General features: G+C 46.8%; 1 protein-coding gene and 1 non-coding gene across 2 annotated transcripts; one reads left to right on the top strand and one right to left on the bottom strand.

Moving 5' to 3' along the window:
* Positions 1-13,652: 13,652 nt before the first annotated feature.
* Positions 13,653-16,793, bottom strand: Zcchc3 (zinc finger CCHC-type containing 3). Its single transcript, XM_021156612.3, has one exon. It carries the CDS (start codon positions 16,439-16,441, stop codon positions 15,239-15,241), a length of 1,203 nt encoding a protein of 400 aa, XP_021012271.1. The 5' UTR covers positions 16,442-16,793; the 3' UTR covers positions 13,653-15,238.
* Positions 16,794-18,922: 2,129 nt separating this feature from the next.
* Positions 18,923-18,985, top strand: LOC115030449 (U7 small nuclear RNA). Its single transcript, XR_003836046.1, has one exon. It is a non-coding gene; the product is annotated as a U7 small nuclear RNA (small nuclear RNA).
* The last annotated feature ends 9,012 nt before the right edge of the window (positions 18,986-27,997 follow it).

The following is a 27,997-nucleotide window of genomic DNA, read 5'->3' as shown; positions in this document are numbered from 1 at the left end:
TACAGAGAATTGGTAGAGGGACGGAGACTCGGAAAAGGTTTTTAAGGAGACTGACTCACCTTGTAGTTGGAGCCCCTCCCTGCTACACACAGTGTCCAGCCACAGAATGCTTAACAAATGCTTTTAGGCCCAATAATGGTTTTTATTTTTGTTCTTTTTTATCCCTTGGGGCGCTAAAGGAATCCCTAAGGGACTAGAACGCCTGCTTTCCAAAGACAAGCCGCAGGACGCGCGCTGCCATTCTAGCTAGTCTGGGGGTCCTAGCTCGCTCCCTAGAGCACCTAGGGGCTGGGCCACCGTGCGCCCGGAGCGGAGTCGCCTTGTACAGTTCTTGCACCCCGGGCGCGTCCTGGAACTCGCCCAGCGCGCGCAGCCAGTCCACTGGGGGCGGCTGAGCACCTCGCCCCGCCCTGGGCGGAGTCTTCCTAGGGGCGTGACCGAGAGGACTGCGGGCCGCGCGTGGCGGGGAGGGGCCTCGCTCTCCAGGCTCACCACGTGTGAGCCAGTTGTAGCACCGCCCGGCGCGTGCAGCCCTAGGGGGAGGTCACCTTCATGGCGCCTGGGCTTGGCGATGGGAGGGGCTGTGAGGGCCTCGCCCCTCTATACCCATACTGGGAGGGGTCGGGTCAGTATCTGGAAAGTGACCTCTTCTGCAGTGGAGTGGGCATGGTTCCGTGTAGGCAAGGAATAGTAGACCTCACTCAACTCCAGGCGCAGCGAGGACTGAATGCGAGGTGGAGTGAGCGCGGGCCGAAGTGTAGATGCAGGATAGTGAGTGATCTGGAAGGCAGGCGGGCGGGAGGATGGATGGAGGGAGCAATTCTAAAAGGCTCTGATGCTGGAAAGGCTCTGGCTCTGCTCCTGCCCAGGGTCCCTTCTCATTGGAAGCTGGAAATCGCTGCATTTTAATCCTTCCAACTGAGGCCTGGGTGGTTCTTTGTTCGGTGGAGGCTGCCTTCCTGTGCTCACTTCCCAGTCCCTCCTTTTGCTTATCTTCAAGTGCAGATAAAGCAGTTTCTCCTTGGCTCAGTGGCCTTATGGATTAAGTGGGATAATGCTTGCAAACACGACCTTGATGCTTAATAAAAACTACAAGTTGTCGGGAATTAGATTTTCCTAGGTCGCCAGCAATGCACAGATACCAACTTAATGAGAAAAACATCTAGTGAGTTTGGGATGTGTTTCACATTTCAAAAAAAAGGCATCAGAACGGTAATCATGGTGTGTGTTCATTGAAATGTCGTAGGCAGATATTTTAGCGCATTCTCTCATACTTACAATCCCAGCAGCAGTCAGACTGACAGGATTACTTACCTTCCGGTTGAGGCTAGCCTTGGCTAATATCCGAGATCTTTTCTTAAAAATTAGTACTTTTGCAATTTACTAGACAGAGTATTTAAAGTGAGGAAGGAGCCAGGGAGATAGCTTAGCAGTTATAGTCACTTGCCTGAGTTAGAATCTGGATCCCACAAATTGAAGTAGAGAACAGACCCTTATAAGTTGCCATGTGACATGGGCCTCTCTAGCTCTCATTCGTTCTCCGTGTCTGTCTCTCTCCCCTACACAGACACAAAATAGATAAATACATGTTTTAAAGTGTCATTAAAGATTGCTAGCAGAACGTTTCTTTCATTGTTTCAAACCTGTCTCCAACCATTTTTTGACCTTGTAGCTGCAAATGCCCTCGGGTCAGTGCCTTAAGGACCATTCTGAACCATGTTCTTGGTCAGATTAATTTGGTCCGGTTGCTTCACTCTTCTCAAAAGAACAAAAAAACACATCAGCTATTCCACCACCCTTCCCCTCTGTCCTTCCACACACGTGCTCATCCACCAGTTACTAGGTAGGCCCTGTAATGGATGCTGCATAGATCACCACCACTCCCAGCGGTTTTCCATTTTTTTCTTTCTGTTCCTCCAATTGCTCCTTAATAAAGGACCCCAGCAGCTGGGCGTAGTGATAACATTTCTCTCCATGGAAATCCCATGTTAACAGCTGTAACAGAGCAGCAGAATCCCCCCTTCTGCCCCCCCTGCCACCAGGTGATCTATGAGCAGTCGGTGTTCTTAGCTGCTGAGCCATCTCTCCAGCCCTCTGCCTTTCTTTTCCTTAGTGTTCTCGCTGACACCCGGGGCCAACAACTTTTAAACAGTCACTATGTTTAAGTGGTATTTTCAAGTAGCTGTTATAAAACAAAATGAATACGACTACTACTAATAAGATAATGGCCAGAAAAAGAAATACAGAGAATATTTTTTTTTAAAGCCAGCAGTAATCGGGTGGTGGTGCACGCCTTTAGTCCCAACACTTGGGAGGCAGAGGCAGGCAGATTTCTGAGTTTGAGGCCAGCCTGGTCTACAGAGTGAGTTCCAGGACAACCAGGGCTACACAGAGAAACCCTGTCTCGAAAAACCAAAAAAAAAAAAAAAAAAAAAAAAAAAAGAAAAGAAAAGAAAACAACAACAACAACAAAAAGCCAGCAGTGGTGGTACATGACTTTAATCCCAACAGACCAGAGGTAGTGGCAAACAGATCTCTATGGTGTCAAGGCCAGCTTCATCTATAGATAGAGTTCCAGGACAGGCAGAGCTACTCAGAGAAACTCTGTCTCTGGGAAACAAACCAAAATAAAAATTTAACCAAAGAACAACAAAAACATAGGTAGGGAAACTATCTTTGAAGTTTGTATATGTAATTATCTCAGTCAGAGTAAATGTAACATCCAGAAACAAGAGGTAGAGCAAAGGGGCTAGAGAGGTGGCTCAGCAGCTACGGGCATTTGATGCTTTTCCAGAGGACCCACGTTTGATCGGCTCACAAAGATCTGTAACTCCAGTTTTTAGGAGCTCCAACATTCTCATCTGACCTCCAGGCCACAAGTGGTGTGAACACCAGCCACACAAGTGGTGCCCAGACATAAAGGTTAGCCTTGTCTCCATATTGAGGTTCAGGCCAGTCGGGGCTACGTATTGAGACCCTCTATCTTTTGTTGTTGTTGTTTTTCTGTTTTTGTTTTTCGAGACAGGGTTTCTCTGTGTAGCCCTGGCTGTCCTGGAACTCACTTTGTAGACCAGGCTGGCCTCAAACTCAGAAATCCGCCTGCCTCTGCCTCCCAAATGCTGGGATTAAAGGCGTGCCCCACCACGCCTGGCTTGAGACCCTATCTTTACAAATGAAATAGAACCAAGAGCTGGCTCGGGCTGGGGCTCTGTGATTCTGGGGCTTGTCTAATGCACAAAGCACAGCCCCAGGTTTCCTCCCCCAGCACTTTTTTCCAAGCCTGGAAAAAAGTTCTCAGTAAATACATGAAAGCCAATTTCAGTATTAAGTATTCAAATTGGGTAAAATGACATTTTACTAAACAGTCGAAATAGAATTTCACTAAATTATACATTGTGCAGTTTATTTGCTTTTTTAGTCTTTTAAATTTTCAGCTGGGGATCAGCAAGTCAGGTCAGTGAATAAAGGCACTTGCCATCAAGTCTGAGGATCTGAGTTCAATTCCTGGTACCATCATGGTGGCAGGAGGGAGAGCCAACTCTTACGAGATGTTCTGTGACCTCCCTCTAGACAGGCATAGTGCCATGAACCTTCTTTCCTCCCCAAAATAAATAAATGTAATTAAAAAAAAAAACTTTAAAAAAAATTAAGTACGGGGCCTGGAGAAATGGCTCAGTGGTTGAGAGCACTGACTGCTCTTCCAGAGGTCCTGAGTTCAGTTCCAGCACCCACATGGTAGCTCACACCCCTCTGTAAGGGAATCTGATGACCTCTTCCAGTGTGCCTTGAGGACAACTACAGTGTATGTACATACATAAAGTAAATAAACAAATCTTTTTTTAAAAATTAGCCGGGCGTGGTGGCGCACGCCTTTAATCCCAGCACTCGGGAGGCAGAGGCAGGCGGATTTCTGAGTTCGAGGCCAGCCTGGTCTACAAAGTGAGTGCCAGGACAGCCAGGGCTACACAGAGAAACCCTGTCTCGAAAAACCAAAAAAATAAAAAAAATAAAAAAAAAAAAATTAAATACAGCTGGGCAGTGGTGGCGCACGCCTTTTATCCCAGCACTTGGGAGGTAGAGGCAGGCAGATTTCTGAGTTCGAGGCCAGCTTGGTCTACAGAGTAAGTTCCAGGACAGCCAGGGCTATACAGAGAAACCCAGTCTCAATAAATAAATACATAAATACATAAATAAAAATGCCTGAAATGGCCATATGAAAATACAGAATCAGACCCTTTGGTTTCAGAGCCGACGACGTGTTACTGTTTATTCTGAATCTGCTGTGTAAATGCAGACTCTTTTGCTAACAGAGGGAGACATGTCTGTACAGGAATCAAATGTGTGCAGGGAGGAATTTTCCTTAAAACTAATTCGTGTAGCTACCTCTGGCTTCTGGGGTGCTGGGACTGACTGTGTGTCTGGAGTGCTTTGAATCACTTTGCTTGTAAACTCTTACCTGTAACAGTCTATAAGCAATTTAGAGCTTACAAATGTGCTGCTAAAACTCAAGCTAGTCCATCTACTCATTCTTTTAAGAGAGATTACTTCTGGCGTGCTTCAAGAGCTGAGGTTGCAGGGTGTGTATAAAAAGAAGACTGTGTTTCAATGTTATTTTATGTGTATGAATGTTTTGCCTGCATATATGTCTGTACAACATGTGTGCCTGGTACTCAAAGAAGCTAGAAGAACAGGAGCTACAGAGAGTTGTGAACAACCATGTGGGTCCTGGGAATTGAACCTGGATCCTCTGGAAGACCAGTCAGTGCCTTAGCTACTAAGCCATCTCTCCTGTCCTTGAATCAACTTTATTATTTTCTGAGTTCTCTGCAGTGTACCCATTACCCACACAGTTAATTGGTACCCCACTGCAGAGCATTTCTGAATTGTATCCTTCCGTGTGCCCCGAAAGCTCCAAGAAATTGAAGGGTAGATACATCTGGCTTTCTGTTCTCACTATGGTATATTCCAAGCACCTAGCAGAACTACACATACTGTACGTGCCTACTGTGTGTTCAGGGAAGGAAGGTGCAGTCAACCAGCATGGGCATGACTGTGCTAGACTTACACCAACTGTGTGGCTCCCAAGCACCCATCTTCCAGCCTAGGGTAGCTGTCTGGTACATTCAGGAAGTCAAGACAAGTGAGTGGATTCACAATGGAGTCCTGACTATCCTGGAACTACTTATTATATGAACCAGGCCATCCACTTAGACATCCACTGGCCTCTGCCTCCTGAGCTGGCCTTAAAGGCATTCACCATCATACCTGGCCCTTGAATAAATTTCTTCACTTAAAATTTCTTTTTTGGGGCTGGTGAGATGGCTCAGTGGGTAAGAGCACCCGACTGCTCTTCCGAAGGTCCAGAGTTCAAATCCCAGCAACCACATGGTGGCTCACAACCATCCGTAACGAGATCTGGCGCCCTCTTCTGGAGTGTCTGAAGACAGCTACAGTGTACTTACATATAATAAATAAAAGACATGGTTTGACTGGTTTGCTCTCTCTCTCTCTCTCTCTTTCTTTCTCTTAAAAAAAAAAAAATTTCTTTTTTGGCCGGGCGAGGTGGCACACGCCTTTAATCCCAGCATTTGGGAGGCAGAGGTAGGTGGATTTCTGAGTTTGAGGCCAGCCTGGTCTACAGAATGAGTTCTAGGACAGCCAGGGGCTACACAGAGAAACCCTGTCTTGAAAAACAAAAAACAAAACAAAAAGGCCAGCAAGGGTAAAGGTGCTTACTATCTGAGGATAGAAACATGATGGCCTGGGTTTGATCCCTGACCTCACATAAAGGTGAAAAGAAAGAACCAGTTGCCCAGAGTGTGCTTGGCCCATAGGGAGTGGCACTATTAAGAGGTGTGGCCTTGGGGCTGGAGAGATGGCTCAGTGGTTAAGAGCACGGACTGCTCTTCCGAAGGTCCTGAGTTCAAATCCCAGCAACCACATGGTGGCTCACAACCATCTGTAATGAGATCTGATGCCCTCTTCTGGTGTGTCTGAAGAGAGCTACAGTGTACTTAGATATAATACTAAATAAATCTTAAAAAAAAAAAAAGAGGTGTGGCCTTGTTGGAAGAAGTGTGTCACTGTGAGGGTGGGCTTTGAGACCCTCTTCCTAACTATGTGAGAGCCAGTCTTCTCCTGTTTGCCTTGGATCAAGATGCAGAACTCTCAGCTCCTCCCTCACCATGCCTGCCTGGATGCTGCCATGCTTCCTGCCATAATGATAATGGACTGGACTTCTGAACCTGTAAGCCAGCCCCAATTAAATTGTTTGTTGTAAGAGTTGCCGTGGTCATGATGTCTCTTCATAGCAGTGGAATACATAACGAAGACACACTGTGATACTTTTGTCCAAGTATCATACATACATGCAATTACATTCTTTAAAACTCGGATATTATGACATGGTGATGCATGCCTTTAATCCCAGTACACAGGAGCCAGAGGCTGGTGGATCTCTGTGAGTTTAAGACCAGGCTGGTCTACATAGTAAGTTCCAGGTTAGCCAGAGCTACATAATAGAGAGACTTATCTTCAAACAGACATATAACCCTCAGATTATAATAGTATATGTGTGTCACAAGGTTATATAGTGTAAATGTGTGTACATGTGGTGGCCAGAGGCCCATATCAGATGTTGTCCTCTGTGGCTCCATACCTTACTTTTAGACATGATCCTAAAAGGTTGAGAACTGCTTTAGAGTGTCAAAACATTTATGTGGCTTGATTTAAAATTAGAATGACTTACTGGTCCTGGTGGCTCTTGCCTGTAATCCTAGTGCTTGGGAAGCCGAGGCAGTGGTTGGCAATAGGTTTGAGGTCAGTCTGGGCTCAGCCTGAGCCAAAGTGAGAACCCGACTCAAAAGATAACAAGACTTGCTGGGCGTGGTGGTGCATGCCTTTAATCCCAGCACTTGGGAAGCAGAGGCAGGAGAATTTCTGAGTTTGAGGCCAGCCTGGTTTACAGAGTGAGTTCCAGGACACCCAGGGCTACACAGAGAAACCCTGTCTCGAAAAAACCAAAAACCAAAAAAAAAAAAAAAAAAAAAAAAAAACAACCAAGACTTAAATAAACAAGGGAAGAAAAAATGAAATTAAAAGTAAGAAAAAAAATCTAAATTTCTTGAGCTGGGTGGTGGGAGTGAAGTGGAAACTTAAGGGTTCTTTAGGAAGTCAGTTGTGAGTTGTGTTGGGTGATGTTTTGCTGGTGCAAAATCGTGAAGGAGTGTTTCCCTGAAGTGGACACAGGTAAAAGAAGAAGACTAATGAAGTAAAGTTTAGCTGAAGCAGACACAGGAGAGAGGATGTTCTACTAGAGCAAGCATGTGAAAGGACACGTGATGAAGGACTCTTTGCTAAAAACATGCGTGTATGGTCCACATTACATAGTTGAGCTGCATTTGTCAGGACTCCATGGAGAGAAACGTACCAAAAAACTTCTGGTGGTGTGCTGCATTTTCTTGACACTTCGGTGGACTTGGGCTGATTGGCAAAGTGAGGTGAGCTGAGACAGGCAAGGGCCGAGGCAAGACAGGCGCAGGAGAAGGCACAGGAACTTACCTGACTCTGTTAACTGTCTATGGACCCTGTTGTCCTAATTGGGTTGCCTTGTCTGGCCTCAGTGGGAAAGGATGTGCCTAGAGGTGCCAAGGTGTGTTGGTACCCAGGGGGGATCTCCCCTTTCTCAGAGGAGAGGGGGACACGGTTGGGGAGGGGCTGTGTGAAGGGGGCTGTGAGGAAAGGGGCGTTGTGATCGGATGTAAAGTGAATAAATACGTAAGTTAATCGGGAAAATGATTTATCCTTTAGTTTTAATGTTTGGGATTTGGGAGTTAGGCTGAGCTCAATAAAAGTCACCTGTTAATCAGACCAACACCTCATGAATTCAATATCAAAAGTTCAGCATTGGACCTCAGGATGGTTATGCGGTAAATGCGCTCGTCACATGTTAGTGAAAGCTGGCCTACAACAGAGACTCTTCATCTCCTGATCTTCCTGCCTTCACCTCCCAAGAACTGGGAGGAGTCTTTCACTGTCATAGACAGCTTGCAATTTGTATATAAAATATCAAGGAGGAGGGACAGGTGATGTTGACCTGTAACTTAGCACACGATAGGCGAAGCTAAGAGGATCGCTGCGAAGTTATGGCCACCGTGAGCTGCACAGAGAGATCCTGTCTCAAAATGCCAAAGGATGACGAATTTCTTGATCATTTGCAAAAAAACAAACAAAAACAAAAAACCTGATCACTGCTTGAAACTGCTTTAGTAGCGATCAGCATGTATTGTTTGATCTAATACAAGATGAGACCGAAGAGCACTCAGGCTGCAACTGGCAGAGAGGCCTTTCTCTGGTTCCTTCTATTTTGAATTCCTTTTTTAAAAATTTCAGTCCCGTTCCAGAGAAACCATCAGGCTGTCAGGAACACTGTTCATTGGTGGCGTGCCTGGGCAGAAGGCCGAGCACTCAGTCGTGGGAGCCTGCCGATTGGTGAGCGGCGCTATGGAACTTGTTGCCCATTGGCTGAGTCGCTAAAGCGTGGGGCCCCCGCGCCGCCGTTCCCTTGGCAACCAAGGCCTGGAAGGGTAACTCAGGCGGGTGCCGCCCCCAGGTCCCTGCGCTGGGGGGCAGGGCGCCCTGCAAGAGAGTACCGCTCCTCCTCCCCTAGGGACACGAACTGCCACCTAGAGTGGAGGGTTGGGTGGATGTGTGTGTACAAACTATCCTCAAAGAAAGAAAACTGACCTGTAATTCAACCCTCTCCAGGCCTCCTCGGTTGGCGTCATTTTGAACCCCAGAGCCTGCCAAGAGAAGAGGATCCTGAAGATGAAGGCAGCAAGATCTGGTGGGAAGCCGGCACTTGCCCTGTGGACTCCTAGCGCCAGGGTTATGACAGCCTTGGATAAATACACACATTCAATGGTGTAGAAAGAAGAATGGATGTGTGAGTGTGGAAGTTTAATAGCCACTGCTGTGTGGCTCCTGTTTTATTTCTCAGGCTCAGAACTCTCCCAGAACCTGGGAGGTTGAGGGAAGTGCTACTCACCTAGGCACTCCACATCTCTTAGACACCCATCTACACTGAGACAGCATTCCTGCTGTAAACCGGAGGATGGGAACTTTATTTTAGCTCACAGTTTTGGTTCATCATAGTGGGCAGGGCAGCATAGACAAAGCAGACTGCCCAGCTGTGGCCAGAGGCAGAGAGACTGCTATGAAGGGTTTTTTTCTGAGACAGCCTCACACTTAGTCCAGGCTAGCTCAAACTTTTAGCAGTTCTCCTGCGTCAGCCTTCAAACTGTTGGGCTTACAAACACGTTGAGATTATAGTTTCCTACATCCAGGTTCCTAATCTCTCTTGACTGTGGATGTGCATGTACAGTCGCATGGAAGCTGTAGTATAACACTGGGTTTTGATCCTAGATCTGAGGTTTGATTTTGAGACAGTGTCATTCTCACTGGCCTACTGCTCACAGCTTACCAGATTGGTTAAGTATTTACTCCTGGCTGGCTCTGCACCTCGGGCATCTGCCTGTCTCCCCCTCCCCAGTGCTGGGCACCATACTTGGCTATTTTATATTTTACACGGGCCCTGCTGATGGGATGCAGGTTGTTATGCTTGTATGGCAAGCACTTTTTAACCTTGCTGCTCTCTGTTTACCCCCTCCTTCCAGATTCAAGGCACTGTTTCCCACCAGGTGGACTGTGTGCAGCTTCTAGTTGGGATCTTTCTTTCTTTCCTTTTCTTTCTTTTTTTTTTTTTTTTCTTTCTTTTCTTCTCTTTACTAGATACCTTAGAAACTCATCGCTGGGTTTGGAGTTGTAGCTCAGAGGTTGTCTTAGTCAGGGTTTCTATTCTTGCACAAACATCATGACCAAGAAGCAAGATGGGGAGGAAAGGGTTTATTCGGTTTACACTTCCATACTGCTGTTCATCACCAGGACTGGAAGTCAAGCAGGCCAGGAAGCAGGAGCTGATGCAGAGCCATGGAGGGATGCTCTTTACTGGCTTGCTTCCCCTGGCTTGCTCAGCCTGCTCTCTTATAGAACCCAAGACTACCAGCCCAGAGATGGCACCACCCACAAGGGGATCTCCCCCCTTGATCACTAATGAGAAAATGCCTTAGCCTGGCTGGTGGCGAATGCCTTTAATCCCAGCAATCGGGAGGCAGAGGCAGGGGGATTTCTGAGTTCAAGGCCAGCCTGGTCTACAAAGTGAGTTCCAGGACAGCCAGGGCTATAAAGAGAAACCCTGTTTCGAAAAACCAAAAAAAAAAAAAAAAAAAGAGAGAGAGAGAGAGAGAGAAAATGCCTTACAGCTGGATCTCATGGAGGCCTTTCCCCAACTGAAGCTCCTTTCTCTGTGATAACTCCAGTCTGTGTCAGTTTGACACAAAACCAGCCAGTACAGAGGTGGAGGGCCTGCTTTATCTGTATGTTCAAGCCTCAAGACTCTAAATAAAAATATCCCAAACAAGAATGTACCCTATGGGGGCTGGAGAGATGGCTAAGTGGTTAAGAGCACTTGACTGCTCTTCCAGGGCTCCTGAGTTCAATTCCCAGTAACCACATGGTGGCTCACCAAAGGTCTGATGCCCTCTTCTGATGTGTCTGAATATAGCTATAGTGTACTCATATACATAAATAAATAAATCTTTTAAAAATCTTAAAAAAAGAAGGTACCATATATTACATTATTTCCCTTCTTAAAAATTCTCCTGTGACTGATGCATCATTTTTAGACGTAGATTTGTTCTGTTCGTTCTCCCTCTCCTCCTCCTCCTGCCTCTCTCGCTGGTCTTGCTTTGTATGTAGCTCAGGCCCCCTTAAAACTTGCCATCCTCTCACTTTAGCTTAGTGGGGTTGGAGGGCAAGGGTGGGGCTGCTAGAATGACAGGCATGAGCCACCTTGATATTGGCTCTGTTGCCCAGGCTGGGCTTGATCTCATTATGTATAAAAATTTTGAGGTTAGCCTCAAATGTGCAGTTTTCCTGCCACAGCCTCCCAGGTGCAAGTGCTAGGATTCCAGGTGTGCATCACCTGGACCATGACACCTGGGACCCCACCTGGTGGGAATAAAGGTCTCCTAAAGAAATACTTGTGATCTCCCTTCGATACTTGTGATCTTCCTTCGGCTAGGAGGTTATCTATATGGTGAAACCCAAGAAGTCCTCAGGAGTCTCATGCTGGGAAAAGGAAATGATTGGCCAGCCAGTCATGCCAGCCAGAAGGGGAGCTTGTCTTCAGGACAGAGACCTCGAAGTCCCAATGACTCCCCGGAGCATCTCATGAGACCTGTTGGAGCACTGTGACAGCACAGTGTGGCTAGGACTGCTCGGTTATGTTCACCTCTATTTGAACTTGTTAGGACCCCAAAGATGGATCTGACCTACAGAGGTTCTCTTCCCAGAGTGGCCACATTGAATATATCTCTTCTCTCTGCTTTTCACTGTTGTTTGTTAAACTGCCCTACGATGGATTTTTGGCTGACCCTGGCTTGTTCTAGGCTCCAGGGCTCAGGCTCTGACCCTCACATGTGACAAAGATGGAGCCACACTTCCGACATCTTACCGGTGGTATTGGCAGTGGGTGCTTCATCGCAGCCGCCTGTCCTTCCTTGAGCATTAGCTTCAGCAGTGTGACCTCAGACTTCCAGGGGTGGCTGCCTGTCTCTTGAGAACTGGTAGCAGTCCTGGCAGCTCAGCTCTGTGGTGATCTAGAAGGCACTGTCAACCACCCAGCTCAGAGTCCATCCATTTTTAATACCTAGAGCGGCGTGTACACACACCTGAGCCAGTGCACAGGGTTTCACAGAAGTTTCTAGAACCTTGCTCTCTGATTTGCCTAGGTCAGCTGTACTCTTGCTTTCTCACAGTACACCTCCCTCCCTTCTTGTCCTTTCCAAGTCAGGTAAGGGTTTTGCTTTGTTTTGATGACAGTGTCTCACATGTAGTCTTGCTGTCCTGGAACTCACTATGTGTAGACCAGGATGGCCTGTTTCCCCAAGTGCTGGGATTAAAGATATGGGCCCCTACCACAGCCTACTTCAGGTATTTTCTGTGGGAAGCTTTCTCTGACCGGAGTCTGAACCAGCTTTCCTTGATCTAGAGACTTCACCCTTGCATGTATGTGTGACTGGATTACTGCTGAGTTCCAAATGCTTTCAAAAAGCCCTTGCTTTACAAATGTTGAAGTGGACAGGACAGAGGTCTGACCGGAAGCTCTGAAACAAAAAGCATTGTCCTTAGATATGGCCTTCTAGCCCCATCATCTCCTAGCCTTGTCTCTAGCCACATATGCAACCCTCAGCTGGCCTGAATCCATTCTGTACCTCGGGTATATTGTGGTAGGCAGGCACTCTATCTTGAACTGTGTGCTCTCTGCTCCTAAGATGTCTGCTTCCCAAGCCCTTGTCTTCCTTGTATGGTGGGTCTCAGACAAGACCTTGCCTCTTCTAGGAAAGACCCTTGCTTTAGATAGTTCTGGGGAGGTGGGTTTGTTTTGATTGCCACATGAAGTATCTTAAGATACTGGATGCGACTGTTCGAGCTGCCTGTTGGCTTGGTTACCTGTGCCCATCTCCACCGTAGCCCTATCTAGCAGATGGCGGCTCTACAGAATGCCACGCTAGGCCTGTTTGCTGCAGGGACAGCCTCTGGAAAGCTGAACAAATAAATTCACTGGTCAGGCAGCCTCCCAGAGGAATTGCAGTTCGGGGGCTGCGCTCTGACCGGGAGAGGAAGCTGGGGGGGAGGTTTGGTGTGTTCCAGCCTGAGCCTGGACCGCCCGCTGGAGGCCCTGGCGTGCATTCCGAGGGGGATGGGTAGAGAAGCTGTTTCTTTCTCGGGGTTCCAGGGGTGGGGGAGGGGCGTCGAGAGCGAAGACTCCTTCAAACACCAGCTCCTAGGCACACAGCCTGCTGGGAGGAAGGGGGTGGGGAGCGTGCTGAAAGCCCGCTTTCTCTGGGAGGCCGCTAGCCTTGTCAGAGGGAAGAATACAGGGAAGAGAAAGAAGGGGAGGGAGTTACTCTAGAGGGGTGAATCTGATGGCTTTCCATCCGAGGAAGGAGAAGCATTTGAGCTGGTTAAGAAAGCACGTTCCCAAGGATTTCCCAGGCCCCTGCTTTTGGTCAGTTCTGCAAAACCATCGTCGTCAAGTCTTGAGACTCCTACGCTGGAAACTTTATCCTTCTAGCATCAGATCTTCAGAACACCTAAATGGTGGAAGTCCTCCAAGCCTTTAGCAGCAGCAGGGAACCAGATATGGGTCCAGAGACCTAGCATCTACTTTGCCTACATGCCAACCTCACCCTCACGTATTTCCAGTTGTGTTCTGCGTGCACACAAAGACACACATCTGTCCCCAATAATCTCAGCGCACCCGGGAGGTCTAGGCTGGACTGAGAGTTCCAGGCCAGCCAGGACTCCACAGAAACCCTGGCTCAAATAAACAAAGCCCCACCCCCCCCCACCCCCAAACCTGAAAAGCACACAAACTAGTGAGACTAGTGAGCTGAGTGAGCACTGCGCTGGGTTTAACTAACTGTAGAAGGCCTGCAGGTTAGAGAAATAGCAAGTAGGGAAGGGTTTTGAACTCGAGGTCTGCAACTTCATCTAACACTTCAGAGAAAAAAAATACACAGTAATACGAAAGATAAATATTTATTCAGAACAAATCTTAACAATTGATTTTACATTCTAAGCCACGAGGAAATAGCAAAACAGCAAAGAGAAGACAACAGCTGAAGAAAAGCAGTTTACCGTTTCTCAAGCTAACTTGGTGACATTTCATTGACCCAGACCCTGTCCTGGTCTGTTTTCCCCAAGAACACTTTCTGGTTTGCAGCTCACTCGTGATTCTGAGTTAGAACCACCTTTCTCCTGAGGGTCAGAGGTTAAAGGCTGTGGATGAGCTTCTCTAGGGTTCCTAGTGGCTGAGGCAGAGGTGCAAATGTAAACGTCTGGTAAGTTTCTTTACTGAGGGGAACCGTTTCTCACTGGTGACAGTGATAGTGGAAAGGGATGGCCCCGGAACATTCAAGATGTGGTACTCCAAGGGCTGATGCAAACAGCCTGGAGTGCTCCTGGCCCCTTCCTTCCCTAGCTCCCAAGCAGCAGGGCGAGCTTTCTCGGCTCTTTCGGGATGATATCTCGACACTGCTGGGCTCCTCACGGTGGAGAGCGGACTTTGGGCCCACCAGTGTGGAGATTGTTGTGAAGTGTGAGAGGTAGTGGGATGAGCACCGGGCTTGGGGTCAGGGGACTCTACTGTGGGCTATCTGAGGCACCGCGCTGTGTACTTTGTCCCAGTAATTTAACTTCTCTGGGTTCACTTTATCTGCTGGAAAACCAAAAGGTTAGTTTAAAACACCGTCCGGGGAAGCAAAGGCAAGAGTTGGGAGGGTTACTGCACGTTTGCAGCTAGCCTGTTCTCTGAATGCAGCCGGTCCAAGCCGGCCAATGGGAGACGCACTGAGACCCTGTCTCAAAACACAGAACCGAAAGCAACACCCCTCCCAAACTCAAAACCACCTCTTGGGTCTTTTCCAGCAGGGAAGCCTAGGCTCCGTGATCCTGTAGAAACGCGGCTTCTTAGCCACCACATGGAGCTGTCACAATGGAGGGACTTTTTTTTTTGAGAGGCCCTTGGCCACCATTCAGAGCTTATTCAGAGTACACACTTCTAGCAACACTGTTTTCACAAAGTCTGATACCACACAGAAGCAGCAAATGAAAAGGGCCCAGCAGAGAGATGCAAAACGTAGACACTCGACAGAAGCCAGTCGATACCGTTTTGTTTCAACGAAAGACTTGGTAAGAGTGTCTATCCCGCGTTGGGCCCAGTACCCTGGGCTGGAGGCATAATGATGACCAAGGCGGCTCAAAGGGCAAAAACCTTTTAAGGAGTAAATGTACGAGGAGGGAGGTAGTAAAATAAAAAGTAAAGGGGGGAGGGGAGTAGACGAAAGTACCAAAAAAAAAAAAAATACAAAATGAGAGAAAAAAAATATATCTGTATGCAATGGTTCTGAATAGTTCTTACTGGCAAAAATTCACCATTTCAAACATGCCAAAAAGGAGCACACGCGGTTTAAAAAAGGCATAGAGAGAACGTCTCTGGTAGGTTTTAGAAATATCTCCATCCAAAACGATTAAAAAATGGTTAAAAAAAAAAAGTTTTGGCACTTAAGGGAGGGGTAAGCTGGCAGTGTGTTCACCCTGGCAGGCAGTCGCGCCTTCAGTGCCCCGCCACGCTGGTGAGCTGAGCTGTCACGGAATTGTGAACTGCTTTGGGACACTGGGCAAAGGCGTGTCCTCTTTTGCCACAGAGGTTGCACACGATGACCTTCCGGCAGTAAGGGCTCAGGTGCCCCTCTTCCCCGCACCTGAAACACCTGTCCTGCGTGCAGGTGCCGCTCATGTGGGTCCGCGAACCACACTTAAAGCACGTCTTGGGCTGCCCCTTGTACCAGCTGTAGCCCCTCTCCGCTCCCAAGAAGAAGGCCCCGGGCAGGTGCCTCACTCCCCCCTCCCCCTGGCGCAGCTCGATCTCGCACTTGTACTCCCCGGTCCAGATCCCGAACCTGTCGGTCACTTTCACGGGCACGGCCAGCACGTCGCAGTGGCGCTTGAGCCAGGTCACGATGTCCTCCACGTCCACGGTCTCGTTCCGGAAGAGGATGAAGAGGGTCTTCAAGCTGGACCTGCTCCGCCCCAAAACCACAAAGTTCTCCCAGCAGTCCTCCAGCTCTCGCTTCTCCTCGTAGACGCGGAGAAACAGGGCTAGCTTTTCGGCGGATCGGAAACTCACGTCGAACTCGCGGCTGCCGGGGATCTGAATGACCGCGTAGATGTCGTCAGGGTCCATGCCGATGGAGCGCAGGATGAGCGCGCCCACCACGAAGTCCCGGGTCGGACAGGCACTTTCGTCTCCCTGGAAACAGATGCGCACGAGGAAGCGGCCCTTACCCGGGCCCGCAGCCGGTGGTTCGTCCTGGAGCGGTCGCTCGGTGGCATCTTCGGTCGTGCCGGGCCTGGCGGGGGTCGCCATGGCCGCCGTCACCTCGGCCTTCTTCCTTCTACTCGGGTCTCCCGCGCCGCTCGCGCCCTTCTTCCTGTAAGCGTCTGACGCCTCACCCGTAGGGTCTCTGCGGCGGCCCTTTGGGTCCCCGCGAGCGGCGGGTGGGAAGTCGCCGGGGTTCGGGGCGGCCAGGCCCCCGGAGCTGCCGAGCCCGCTACTCACACCGCTGCCAGCTTCGTCGCGCCGCCGCGGCTCGCGGAAGTCGCCCTTCTTCTCCGCCAGGTTCTTGACCACCTGGGCCCAGCCCATCTTCTCGCGGACGCCCTCGGGTTCCTCGACGCGGGCCACGGGGCGCGCGGGGAGCGGGAGCTGAGGCCGGCCCCGCTGTGACTCCTCCTCCGCTCCGCTGCCGGTGGCCATGTTACCTCTTTCCCAGCATCCTCCACTCGTTCCCGCGGTCCGAGGTGCTCATGGCGCGCTCCCGCTCGGGATGAGGGATGAGGGATGAGGGCCGCGGGCGGCGTGGGCGACTCCCCGCCCCCGCTCTGAAACCCGACGCTTCTGGCTTCCGCCCTCTTGGAAGTCTTGCGTGCCGGAATTCGTGCCGGCCGGAGACGGCTCGCCTTGGCCCCGGCTCGCCTCCCCTCTGCGGATGGCGGCGCCCGCCCTACCGCTCTCGAGGGTTTGGCATTTCTCAAGCAGGCTTCAACTGCATTCCAGGAGCAGTGCTTTCTGCGCGCACTGTGAGGGCTCCGCTACAATCTCGCTCCTCTTTTGAGTGGCCTTCTGTGAAATAGCAAAAGAAATGGCGGCCCCCCAGATCTCATCACATTTTTTTAACCCACTAATTTTAGGTTATCAACACTTTCCAATGTACATGATAGGCATTTTCTCCCTCTTAGCGGCACACATAATAAGCCAGATTAGACCCGATTAAAAGTAGGTAAAGGCAGGTTTATTTGGAGACAGTTCTCACGTGGGTTCACCGATCTCACAGGTGGAGGTCAGCGAAGTCACACATCTGGGCTAAAGCAAGGGGGTTTTATAGAGTTTAGGGGAGGAATGATGAAGTCCCAACTAGGAGCCAGAATGGTATCCATACATGGTCAAAAACTAAGTCCCTGGCCAGGCACTTTTGGGTGGGTTGCTGGGAGAAGAATGATAGCTGGGAAGAAGAGTGATATGTTAGCAGGAGTTTTCTTCAAGGGAGGAGAGGTTGGAAGAAGGAGGGCAGACTGAGTTTTCCTGCTTGCTCAGGAAATGAGGGGTTCCAGCCTAACATCCCGACCTCTTTGAGTATAGGGGCAACGATTCAGATCTGGCTACTTCCTGCTGAAAAGGGGCAGCCTGGGGTGGGAGAGTCCAGCGTCGGTGGGGTCCTACTCATGGGGAGGTAAGAGTGTGGGAACATTTGGTTGACTGTTACTTGGGAAATTCTATGAATCTCTTCCTGGAGGAAGAGGAAAAAAAATGGTGCTAACAGAAAAAAAACAAAATTAGTATCATTTGCCCTATGAACAGGGCTGGTAGCCATGTGAAGAGTGAAGACTAGCTTCAGAAGGGACGGTAGGACAGGGTTTCCACTCCAGGAGTGGAGCCAGCAGGGTGTGGGCCTTCACAAGTGTTGACAGTTGGTGCAGGTGGGAGGCTTCTTTGTATAATAATTACATGTTTTCATGTCCCCCTTTAGGGGAAACGCTCTCCCTGCTAAGGGTAATGACTGTGATAGTTAGAAACAGTATGAGTCCAAGAGGAGAGACTATATTCTGTGTTCCTCAACAAAAATGGTAAATGCTGAGACCTTCTGGACAGCCCTTGAAGCTGTGGGAAAGAACTCTGAGAACACGAGTTCAAGAATACATCAACAGGATTTTTCAACTATGCAAAAAAAAAAAAAAAAAAAAGGATGCAATATGAATTGTACGAGGGGCTTCACGGACCTGAAAGAACAGGGCCAACTGCCCTAATGAGTCAGTAATGGGAAATGAATGGTAGAGGAAGCAGGGAGTAAAGAGTGGTGATCTCAGGGCAGGATCCCACCCAGCTAAGCTTATTGTTTGTGTTTACAAAGGCAGGTTGATCTCTGAGCTCAAGGTCTGTTTACAGAGCAAGTTCCAGGACAGCCAAATTTAGGCATTGAAGGAACTGGAAAACAAAAAGCTAACTTTCTCACCTAAAATAGCCTTTATGGGGCTGGAGAGATGTTTCAGTGATTGGGTACTGACTGCTCTTCCAAAGGTCCTGAGTTCAATTCCCACCAACCACATGGTGGTTCTGAGCCATCTGTAATGGGATTTTATGCCTTCTTCTGGTGTGTCTGAAGACAGTGACAATGCACTCACACATATAAATAAGTAAATCTTTAAAAAAAAAATAGCCTCTATGTCTAGATAATTCAACCACAAGTACTATACCCAGTGACTTGCACAGGACTAGCTATGTTAAACAAAGTTGTCTGGTTCATTTGTCTTGAATGTATTCTATATTCCTAAGAGTCATAAAATGCTGATTTGTGGGATAATGAAAAGGGAACCTGTGGTAAATGATTGAATCAATATGCAAATAAAATACTGGGCTTTGGTCTGCAAGGGAAAGCTACTGAGAGAGCTGTTACAGCTCTCTGGCAATGTTTTCTAACAGGTTTTCTGTCTTCTTTTTTTTTTTTTTTTTTTTTTTGGTTTTTCGAGACAGGGTTTCTCTGTATAGCCCTGGCTGTCCTGGAACTCACTTTGTAGACCAGGCTGGCCTCGAACTCAGAAATCCGCCTGCCTCTGCCTCCCGAGTGCTGGGATTAAAGGCGTGTGCCACCACGCCCGGCGTTTTTTTGTTTTTTTTTTTTTTGTTTTTTTTTTTTTTTGGTGGTTTTCTGTCTTCTGTCAGGAAACCCAAAGCTATCTGGAGAGCTATTGCAGCTCTTTTTGAATTGTTTCTAGCAGGTTTTCTGACCAAAGTCAGAAAACCCAAGAGCTGTCTTAAGCAGAGAGCTATCTCAAGCCAACTACAGAGCTACCAGCTTGCACCCATCACTGACGCGGAGTCCTTCCTTCTGCTCCTCCCAAATACCCCTTCCTCTGGACCCCCTATGCAAGCTGAGGCTGGTCCTTGGCAGAAGACTGTTAGAAAGAATGGAATGTGTTAGAAAGAATGGAGGTGTGTCCTGGTTGTATTGACACAGTTCTTTAGACCATTTATGGAGTGACTAGATCTGGGTCTTCACCAGGCCAAACTCATTGATGTAATTAATAGTAGCATCCTTTTCCCCAGGAACGTGCAGGTGTCACCCTCACTAGTCATGAGGATGTTAAGGGCCCTCTAGTTTTGTAGGGCCATTGAAACTAAAAGAATCTTATTCAGTTAGCACTATTGTTGTAATTTGTACTGAAACCCATATTGTAGAAAAGGTAGTAGACTTATACTCGGAAAACAATTAAAATCTGATTAGTACTAAAGCTCTGAACTGTTTTTGTTTGTTTGTTTGTTTGTTTTTTCCGAGACAGGGTTTCTCTGTGTATCTCTGGCTGTCCTGGAACTCACTCAGCAGACCAGGCTGGCCTCAAACTCAGAAATCCACCTGCCCCTGCCTCCTGAGTGCTGGAATTAAAGGCATGCACCACCATGCCCGGCTAACTTTGAAGTTTTCATACAATAGTTACACAGCAAGAGGGAGAATCTGAAACATTTTTAAATATTTTTTTTCTTTTTTTTTTTTTTAAAGATTTATTTATTCATTACATGTAAGTACACTGCAGCTGTCTTCAGACACACCAGAAGAGGGAGTCAGATCTTGTTAAGGATGGTTGTGAGCCACCATGTGGTTGCTGGGATTTGAACTAAGGACATTTGGAAGAGCAGTCGGGTGCTCTTACCTGCTGAGCCATCTCACCAGCCCCTAAATATTTTTTTTCATTTAAGCTTTTACATCTTTTAACTTTTATAATTTGTATATATCAACTTTAAAACATCTTTTTAGACTCTGTCATGGTTTGAATATGCTTGGCCCAGGGATTGGCACTATTTGGAGCTGTGTCCCTACTGGAGTAGCTGTGTCACTGTGGGCATGGGCTTAAGATCCTCATCCTAGCTGGCTGGAAGTCAGTATTCTGCTAGTAGCCTTCAGACAAAGATGTAGAACCTCTGTTCCTCTTGCAGCACTCCTGTCTAGAGGATCCTATGTTCCTGCCTTGATGATAATGGACTGAACCTCTGAACCTGTAAGCCAGCCTCAATTAAGTGTTGCTTTGGTTGTGGTGTCTGTTCACAGTAGTAAAACCCTAAGACTCTAAAACAGCTTTTGTTTAGATACTTAGAATTTAAGCTTTTATATATCCTCAGACCCCATATAAATTTCATCTCTTTTAATCCAGCTATTTATGAGACATAGATGGCTGATCATTGAGAGCAGTTATTGCAAAGTATATTCTTTTAGATAAAGAAATATCAAGAAGTTCTATAGAGGGCTGGTGAGATGGCTCAGTGGGTAAGAGCACCCGACTGCTCTTCCAAAGGTCAGGAGTTCAAATCCCAGTAACCACATGGTGGCTCACAACCATCCATAACAAGATCTGACTCCCTCTTCTAGAGTGTCTGAAGACAGCTACAGTGTACTTACATATAATAAATAAATCTTTAAAAAAAAAAAGTTCTATAGAATGTTTTTTAATCTAATAGTGAGGAAAATTGTGTGTAAACCTAGTACTAGCAGCTCTAGGAGGGAGAGGCGTGAGGCCTGACTTTTACACATGAAGAAGACTGAGAAGGCAACGGAAGCCTTGGTTTTTGTTGTTAAGCTGATCCTCAAACCTGTCAGAACCCCTAGAAGGATAAATTTTATCTGAGTAAGCAGCAGGTGCAGAGCAAGTAGCTTCCAAGTCTATTAAAAATGGCACGGACTTGCCAGCTACCTGGAGAGTCAATCATCCAAGGTTCCTCTGGTCGGTGGGGCATCCCTGGTGGCCATCGGGCCCAGAAGATCTTCCAGACTTTTCTGTGAAGCAGGACTGTGAAGGACTGTCTTACCTTATTAGGGAACGAACGCCAGTCAGTCAACTTCCCAGTGTTTTGCCCATCCACAGTTTGGACAGTGTGCTGTCAGACACATTTGAGGCAAAGGGCAGTTTATAGCCCAGACTCCAGCTTTGCCACATTTAAGGAAGCTTTAGTGAAGGCGCTTCTGTGTCCATCTTCTTTGGAGGAAATCAGGAATTCTGTCAGGAGCCAGTGTGTCTCTATTACAAAAAGCTTTTTTATTAAACATTATCAATGTCATAGTCTGTAAATCTTTTTTTTTTTTTTTTAAAGATTTATTTTATTTATTATATGTAAGTACACTGTAGCTGTCTTCAGATGTACCAGAAGAGGGCATCAGATCTCATTACGGGTGGTTGTGAGCCACCATGTGGTTGCTGGGATTTGAACTTCAGACCTTCGGAAGAGCAGTCGGGTGCTCCTACCTACTGAGCCATCTCACCAGCCCCATAGTCTGTAAATCTTTGACATGTTTGAGGACCATTTATCTACAGTATATATAACAATGTTATTTGGTTTTTGGCTCTTTAGTTTTTGTTTAACTTTGAAAACATATATAGGAGGCTAAATAAAGCTTATTTTGGTAAATAATCATGACTATAAGTATAGTTAGGAACATATTAAAGAATATAATTATGAGGTAATCATTAATTGTAAGTTTTAGTTATGTTTAACAGTTTATGATAAGTGTTTATATGATATATTTAAGCTGAAGGTAGTGTTAGGACAGGAAAGGGTTAATAGGTTGGGAAAATGACAATTTTTTTGGCTTTTAGGCTAAGGGAACCTTGGCTGAGGGAACTGTTATCACAGGTCATAAATTGTACTGAAGCTTATTTGGTTATCACCAATGTAGAATTTAGCTCTAGGAAGGGAGGGGAACAATGCATTGGGCTTTTTTGGAGCCATATCAGTGAGGAAGAGGTGGGGTTGTTGGCATGGTACAGTTGGAACAAGGTCTGGGACCCATGGGGGCTGGAGAGATGGCTCAGCAGTTAAGAGCACTGACTGCTCTTCCAGAGGACCTGAGCTCAATTCCCAGCAACCACATGGTGGCTCACAACCATCTGTAATGGGATCCGACGCCCTCTTCTGGTGTGTCTGAAGAAAGTGACAGTGTACTGAGTACTCACATACATTCAATAAATAAAACTTAAAAAAAAAAAAAGTTTGGGGAACCATGGCAGCAACGGGGGGGTTGGGGTGGGAAGGGTGAGGGGTCTTGTGGGGGAGAGGGTTTGCAGTGGGATGGTTTAGAGGGACAAGAGTGACAGTTGTCAAGGAGTGGTGGAGAGGCTGATGTGCTCAGTACATGGGCATTGAGGCCTCCCTGCCAGGCCAGGCTGGACTGTGCAGAGTAGGCTGGGTTGACATGGGAGTGAGCATGGCCTTGCCTGGTGGGCGAAGAGACAAGGGAGGTTAGCAGGATGGGGGTGGGGTGCTGGTGCTTCACAGGGGCTCAGGCAAGCTGAAAGGAGGAGTGTGTGTGTGTGTGTGTGTGTGTGTGTGTGTGTTTGGGGGTGGGGGTTATGTTGCAAGAGCCAGGGCCATGTGGAAAACATAGCGGGCTGAAGAATCGGACTCTGTAATTTAGAGTCAACTTCACAGACAAGACCCACATGTACCTTAAGAGGACTAAATTAGCAGCCTGGTTTGGAGGAACCATTGTAGCTTGTGCTGATTCGGTGGAGCCTTGAGGTTTGAGCTGCTGCTACTGATTCATGTGTGGTGTTCATCCAGTGGGCTGCACTGCTGCTGCTGATTCATGTGTGGTGTTCATCCAGTGGGCTGCACTGCTGCTGCTGATTCATGTGTGGTGGTTTGTTAGTGGACTGAACTACTGATAAACGGACAAAGATGATTGGAACCACCCCAAAGAACTATTTCTAAACAGGTCCACATGCTCCTTTTTCCCTTTTAAGGTTTATTTTGTACTACCTCTGGTTGGTGTGGGAGGTTAGAAGGGAGGTTGAAGCATTAAAGAACCCATTAAAAGTAGGTTTTGAAAAAAAAACAAAAAACAAAACTAAGCCTATAGGTGGTGCCCAATGTGGCTTAGGCAAGATGGATATCTCTGCTTCTAATGTAGTAGACAAAAAGGCAAATTGTGAGGGGTTAGCATGTTGTTTGAGAAAGTTGGCAAAACAGCCACTGCGTCTGCGTGGCTTCCTACCTTGTCCCTGGAGGGAGATGTCTGGTTTTGTTTTGTAGTCTTCATGCATACCATTTTGAAAAAGAATGGGGTGAAAGCTGAAAACTCAGAAGGTTCACGCAATTTTCTTGTGTTAGAAAGGACTGCAGAGTTGGCTCTGCACACAGAGAGTATGAGAGGTTGAAGTGCTTGGGAAGCAAAGAGAGCCAGTGTGAGAACAACAGGGTTCATTCAGGCTTAGTGTCGGAGACCAGGAATTCACTGCATGATGGAGGGAAGGAAGCAAACTAGGCTGGATGGTAAACTACCACCCTGCCTGGCTCCACAGACTTTCTCTGTCAGGTCAGGGATGGAGAGAGCAGGAGGCGGTCCAGGTATGTACTACCTTGCCTGGGCCTAAGCTTTTCATGGCCATTATGACTCAAGATGTCCATGTCAAGATTCTGGTCAGAAGCCTGTGTCTTCCAGCTTCAAGATCTGGATCACAGGTGTGCCCTCCATTTCTGGATTGTAGTTCACTCCAGATGTAGTCAAGTTTGATAACCAGGAATAGTCACACATTTTGTATTTTTCCTTTTTTAGCTTGCTTTTTCATTAAAATGTTCTTCATAAAGAGTGAACTTTAGTAACCACAATACAAAAATCATGATTATTATTATTATTATTTCATCTTTTTTTTACAGTCCACCCTCTGACAGTTCCCTCATCCCATTCCTTCGACCCCATCTCCAACATACAATAACGTTTATAGCAGGCTGTTTTGAGACTTCCTTTGTCAAAGCAATTAATCTAAACCTCTTTACCTTAGCCTCAAGCAGACTCTTTGAACAATGGCAAAAAGTAGTCATATTTTTTTTCACCAAAATATCACAAGAAACTCTCAGTCACACACTAACACTGTTTTCCACTGAACCCTCTTGGACCAGGTCTGCACAGTTCAAATCACCCTCAGCACCACTGCCTTCCATATTCCTACGAAGATGGCCCATTCCCACGTAAAGGATTCTCCTGCTTCCCAAATCCACATTCCTCCAAACAAAACCATAACCAGGCCTCTCACAGCAATACCCCAGTATTATGGTGCCAACTTCTGTTTCAGGGTTTCCATTGTTGTGAAGAGACTCCCATGGCCAAAGCATATTCAAACTACTGCATGTGTCCATGGTCCAAAACAGGACACCACAGGGATTGAATTCCACATTTTAAAAGGGGGCACTGCTGACATACCAACATCCTTGCCCCTAAAATGGTTATCTTACAGACCTGTATGGCAAGAGCAGTGGCCAATAGTAAAAGAAAAATTGCAGGCACTTGAACAACTGGTACAAGATCAGCTGGAGACTCAACAGATATGAGTTTACCAGCTCATGGAATTCACCTGTGCTGTAAGACTCTAGAAGAAGAGCATTGTCCTGATCCCTTAAGTTGGGGTGGGTAAATTTGGCACTTGATCTGTTAATGGTTGTTATCATCTAGAGTGGAAGACTGTTATTGGTCATGTTCAGGGACTGATAAAAATTTAAAGTCACCAGGCAGTGGTATCACATGCCCTTGATCCCAGCACTCAGGAGGCAGATCAAGGCCAACCTGGTCTACAAAGTGAGTTCCAGGACAGCCAGGGCTATACAGAGGAACCCTGTCTCGAAAAACAAAACAAAACAACAAAAAATTAAAGTCACTGGGCAGTGGTGGCACATGCCTTTAATCCCAGCACTCGGGAGGCAGAGGCAGGCAGATTTCTGAGTTTGAGGCCAGCCTGGGCCACACAGAGAATCCCTGTCTCAAAAACCAAAACAACAGATTTAAAGTAGTTTTGCTTAATTATTGTATACTGATAGAAATGTAAGGTTTTTGTTTAATTATTGAGTATTGATAGAAATTTAAGCTTGTTGTACTATTGTTTGACTGTCTTGTACATACATTTGCCACTTACATGGATGTGATGGCTCTCCATGGTTGTCAACTTGACTATATCTGGAATTAACTACATTCCAGAAATGGAGGGCACATCTGTGGTGCAGATCTTGAGGCTGGAAGTCATAGCTTTTAATCCCAGGAGATTGAGGCAAGCAGATCTCTTGAGTTCTAGGCCAGCCTGGGACACATAGGCACTTGAGACTTCCTCTGTTCCTGACAACATGGAAATGTTCTGCGTTCTTTTGTTTTGTTTTGTTTTGTTTTTTGTTTCTTTTTTCTTGTTTTGTTTTTACAGGGTTTCTCTTTATAGCCCTGGCTGTCCTGGAACTCACTCTGTAGACCAGGCTGGCCTTGAATTCAGAAATCCACCTGCCTCTGCCTCCCGAGTGCTGGGATTAAAGGCTTGTGCCACCATGCCCGGCTGTTTTGTTTTTTTCATTTTTGTAATGCTTAAAGATTGAGATCAGGGTCTGTGTATATTAGGGCACTGGTCTACCCCTACCCTCTGCAGTAGATTTTAAAATGTATTAATTATATATATATATATATATATATATATATATATATACACACACACACATACATACACACACACACACACACACACACACACACACACACACACACACAGAGTCCCATGGTGGTCTCAAATTCTCTTATAGTTCAGGGTGATTTTGAACTCCTAACCCTCCTTCCTTCATTTGCCTCCCACGTTTTGGAACTTACAGGCATTCTTCACCATGCATAGCTATTTATTTTGATTTATTTTATTTTATTTTATTTTTTTTGAGGCCGGCCTGAAACTTCATTCTCCTGCTTCAGCTTTCTTTCTCTCTTAAATATTTGTTTTTATTTTATGTATATAGGTGTTTTGCTGGTGTGTAAGTATGGGCATCATGTGCATGCTTGTACTTGCAGAGGTCAGATGATGTCTCCTGGGACAGGAATTCTAGGATTAAAGATTGTTGTTACTCACTATGTGGATGCTGGAAATCAAACCCGAGTCCTCTGCAAGAGGCCTGGAGCCATCTCTAGCTTCCTGCCTCAGCTTTCTTTTGCTTTTTTTCTTAGCTCTGTTTGTTTTCAAGACAGTGTTTCTCTGTGTAGCCCTAGCTGTCCTGGAACTCACTCTGTAGATCAGGCTGGCCTCGAACTCAAAGATCTAACTGCCTCTGCTGGGAATTTTTTTTTTTTTAAGATTTATTTATTATTATACATAAATACACTGTAGCTGTCTTCAGATGCACCAGAAGAGGGTGTCAGACCCCATTACAGATGGTTGTGAGCCACCATGTGGTTGCTGGGATTTGAACTCAGGACCTTCGGAAGAGCAGTTGGTGCTCTTACAGCTGAGCCATCTTGCCAGCCCTCTGCTGGGATTTAAGGGTGTGTCCCACTACAACTTGGCACCTGTCACAGCTGTCTAACCACTGAAATCACAGGTATGTATGACTGTGCTTGTTCTATAATGTTTTTTTCAAAAAAGTGTTTACAGCTTTTCCCTTAACTATAAATAGATCTTTTCTCCTTGGCCAGTGTGTGTGTGTGTGTGTGTGTGTGTGTGTGTGTGTGACTTTACATATGTGATGGTCAGAGGACAACTTCTGGGAGTTGGTTTTCTCATTCTACCTTATGAGTCCTGGGATAGAACTCAGGTCGTCAGACTTGATGACAAGCAACTTTACAGACTGCAGACTGCACCAGCCTCTTGTCTGGTTTATTAGATAGTAACTTATTTGCACTGGTGAGCTCCTGTGGTACAGTAGGCCTTATAAATGGAACGGATACACTTGGCATAGTGATCCCTTAATTTCTCTAGGAGCTCTGAGGCATACCTTGATATTTAGGACACCAGGTTCATTTTTTTCCCACTGTCTCTAACAGTATCTTTTGTCTACCATGGTGAGTATGCCATTGAAAACATTCTCTCTCTCTTCCCTCTGAGACTGGATCTCACTTGGTCACATAGCTCAGCTCTGTAGATAAAGATGATCTTAAACTCCTTAATCCTCCTGCCCCTCTCTGTGGAGTGCTGGGGTTACCTGCCCCTCTCTGTGGAGTGCTGGGGTTACCTGCCCCTCTCTGTGGAGTGCTGGGGCTACAGGCGAGTGCTGCCATGGCCTTGTTGAGACCTGCTCCTTTTAACATAACTGCAGCCAGTTTATATTCAGTCTCCATTTGGCTCATGAGGCAAAATTAAGTTCAGGCTCTTAGACTCCACTTCCCAGAAGTAATTATCAAAAGCTGATACTGAAGAATGCTACTAATAAGCCAAAAATCATGGTTGAATCCCTCGTACTACTGTTATCTCAGTGTTCTGAAATCCCCGTTTACCAACTGTCCACCATCCCTTGTACCTTACACAGGACCAATCAGCTTAAAGGTTAGCTGATAATACTTGTCTAGATAGACAAAAATGTTGTACCACTTCACGGCTTGCCTCGGAACTTTTGCACCTGGTTTTTCATATAAAAAGCGTGCCCCGAGGACAGGTTGGTGCACAATTAGGGTTTTCCCTTCTTGTGGGCCTGGATGTCCAGTATTATGGTGTGTATTCAACAAATTATTCTTCTTTGAGATTGATGTATGCATGGTTTGTGTAGCAACTCCCAGACCCCAACAGTCCGGCTAGCACCTATGATGTACAGAGGGTGGAAAGAGTTAGGAGCTTTCCCCTAGTGTTCTACAGTAACGTCCTTCTGTTGGCGTTTTGGAGATTTTTATATCATTTGTTCTTTTTTTTTTTTTTTGGTTTTTCGAGACAGGGTTTCTCTGTGTAGCCCTGGCTGTCCTGGCACTCACTTTGTAGACCAGGCTGGCCTCAAACTCAGATATCCGCCTGCCTCTGCCTCCCGAGTGCTGGGATTAAAGGCGTGCGCCAC

The sequence above is a fragment of the Mus caroli genome, unplaced genomic scaffold (assembly GCF_978045245.1).
Source record: "Mus caroli unplaced genomic scaffold, Mus_caroli_1 scaffold_2, whole genome shotgun sequence".
Lineage (NCBI taxonomy): Eukaryota > Metazoa > Chordata > Mammalia > Rodentia > Muridae > Mus > Mus caroli.
This window is presented reverse-complemented; position numbering and strand designations above follow the sequence as displayed.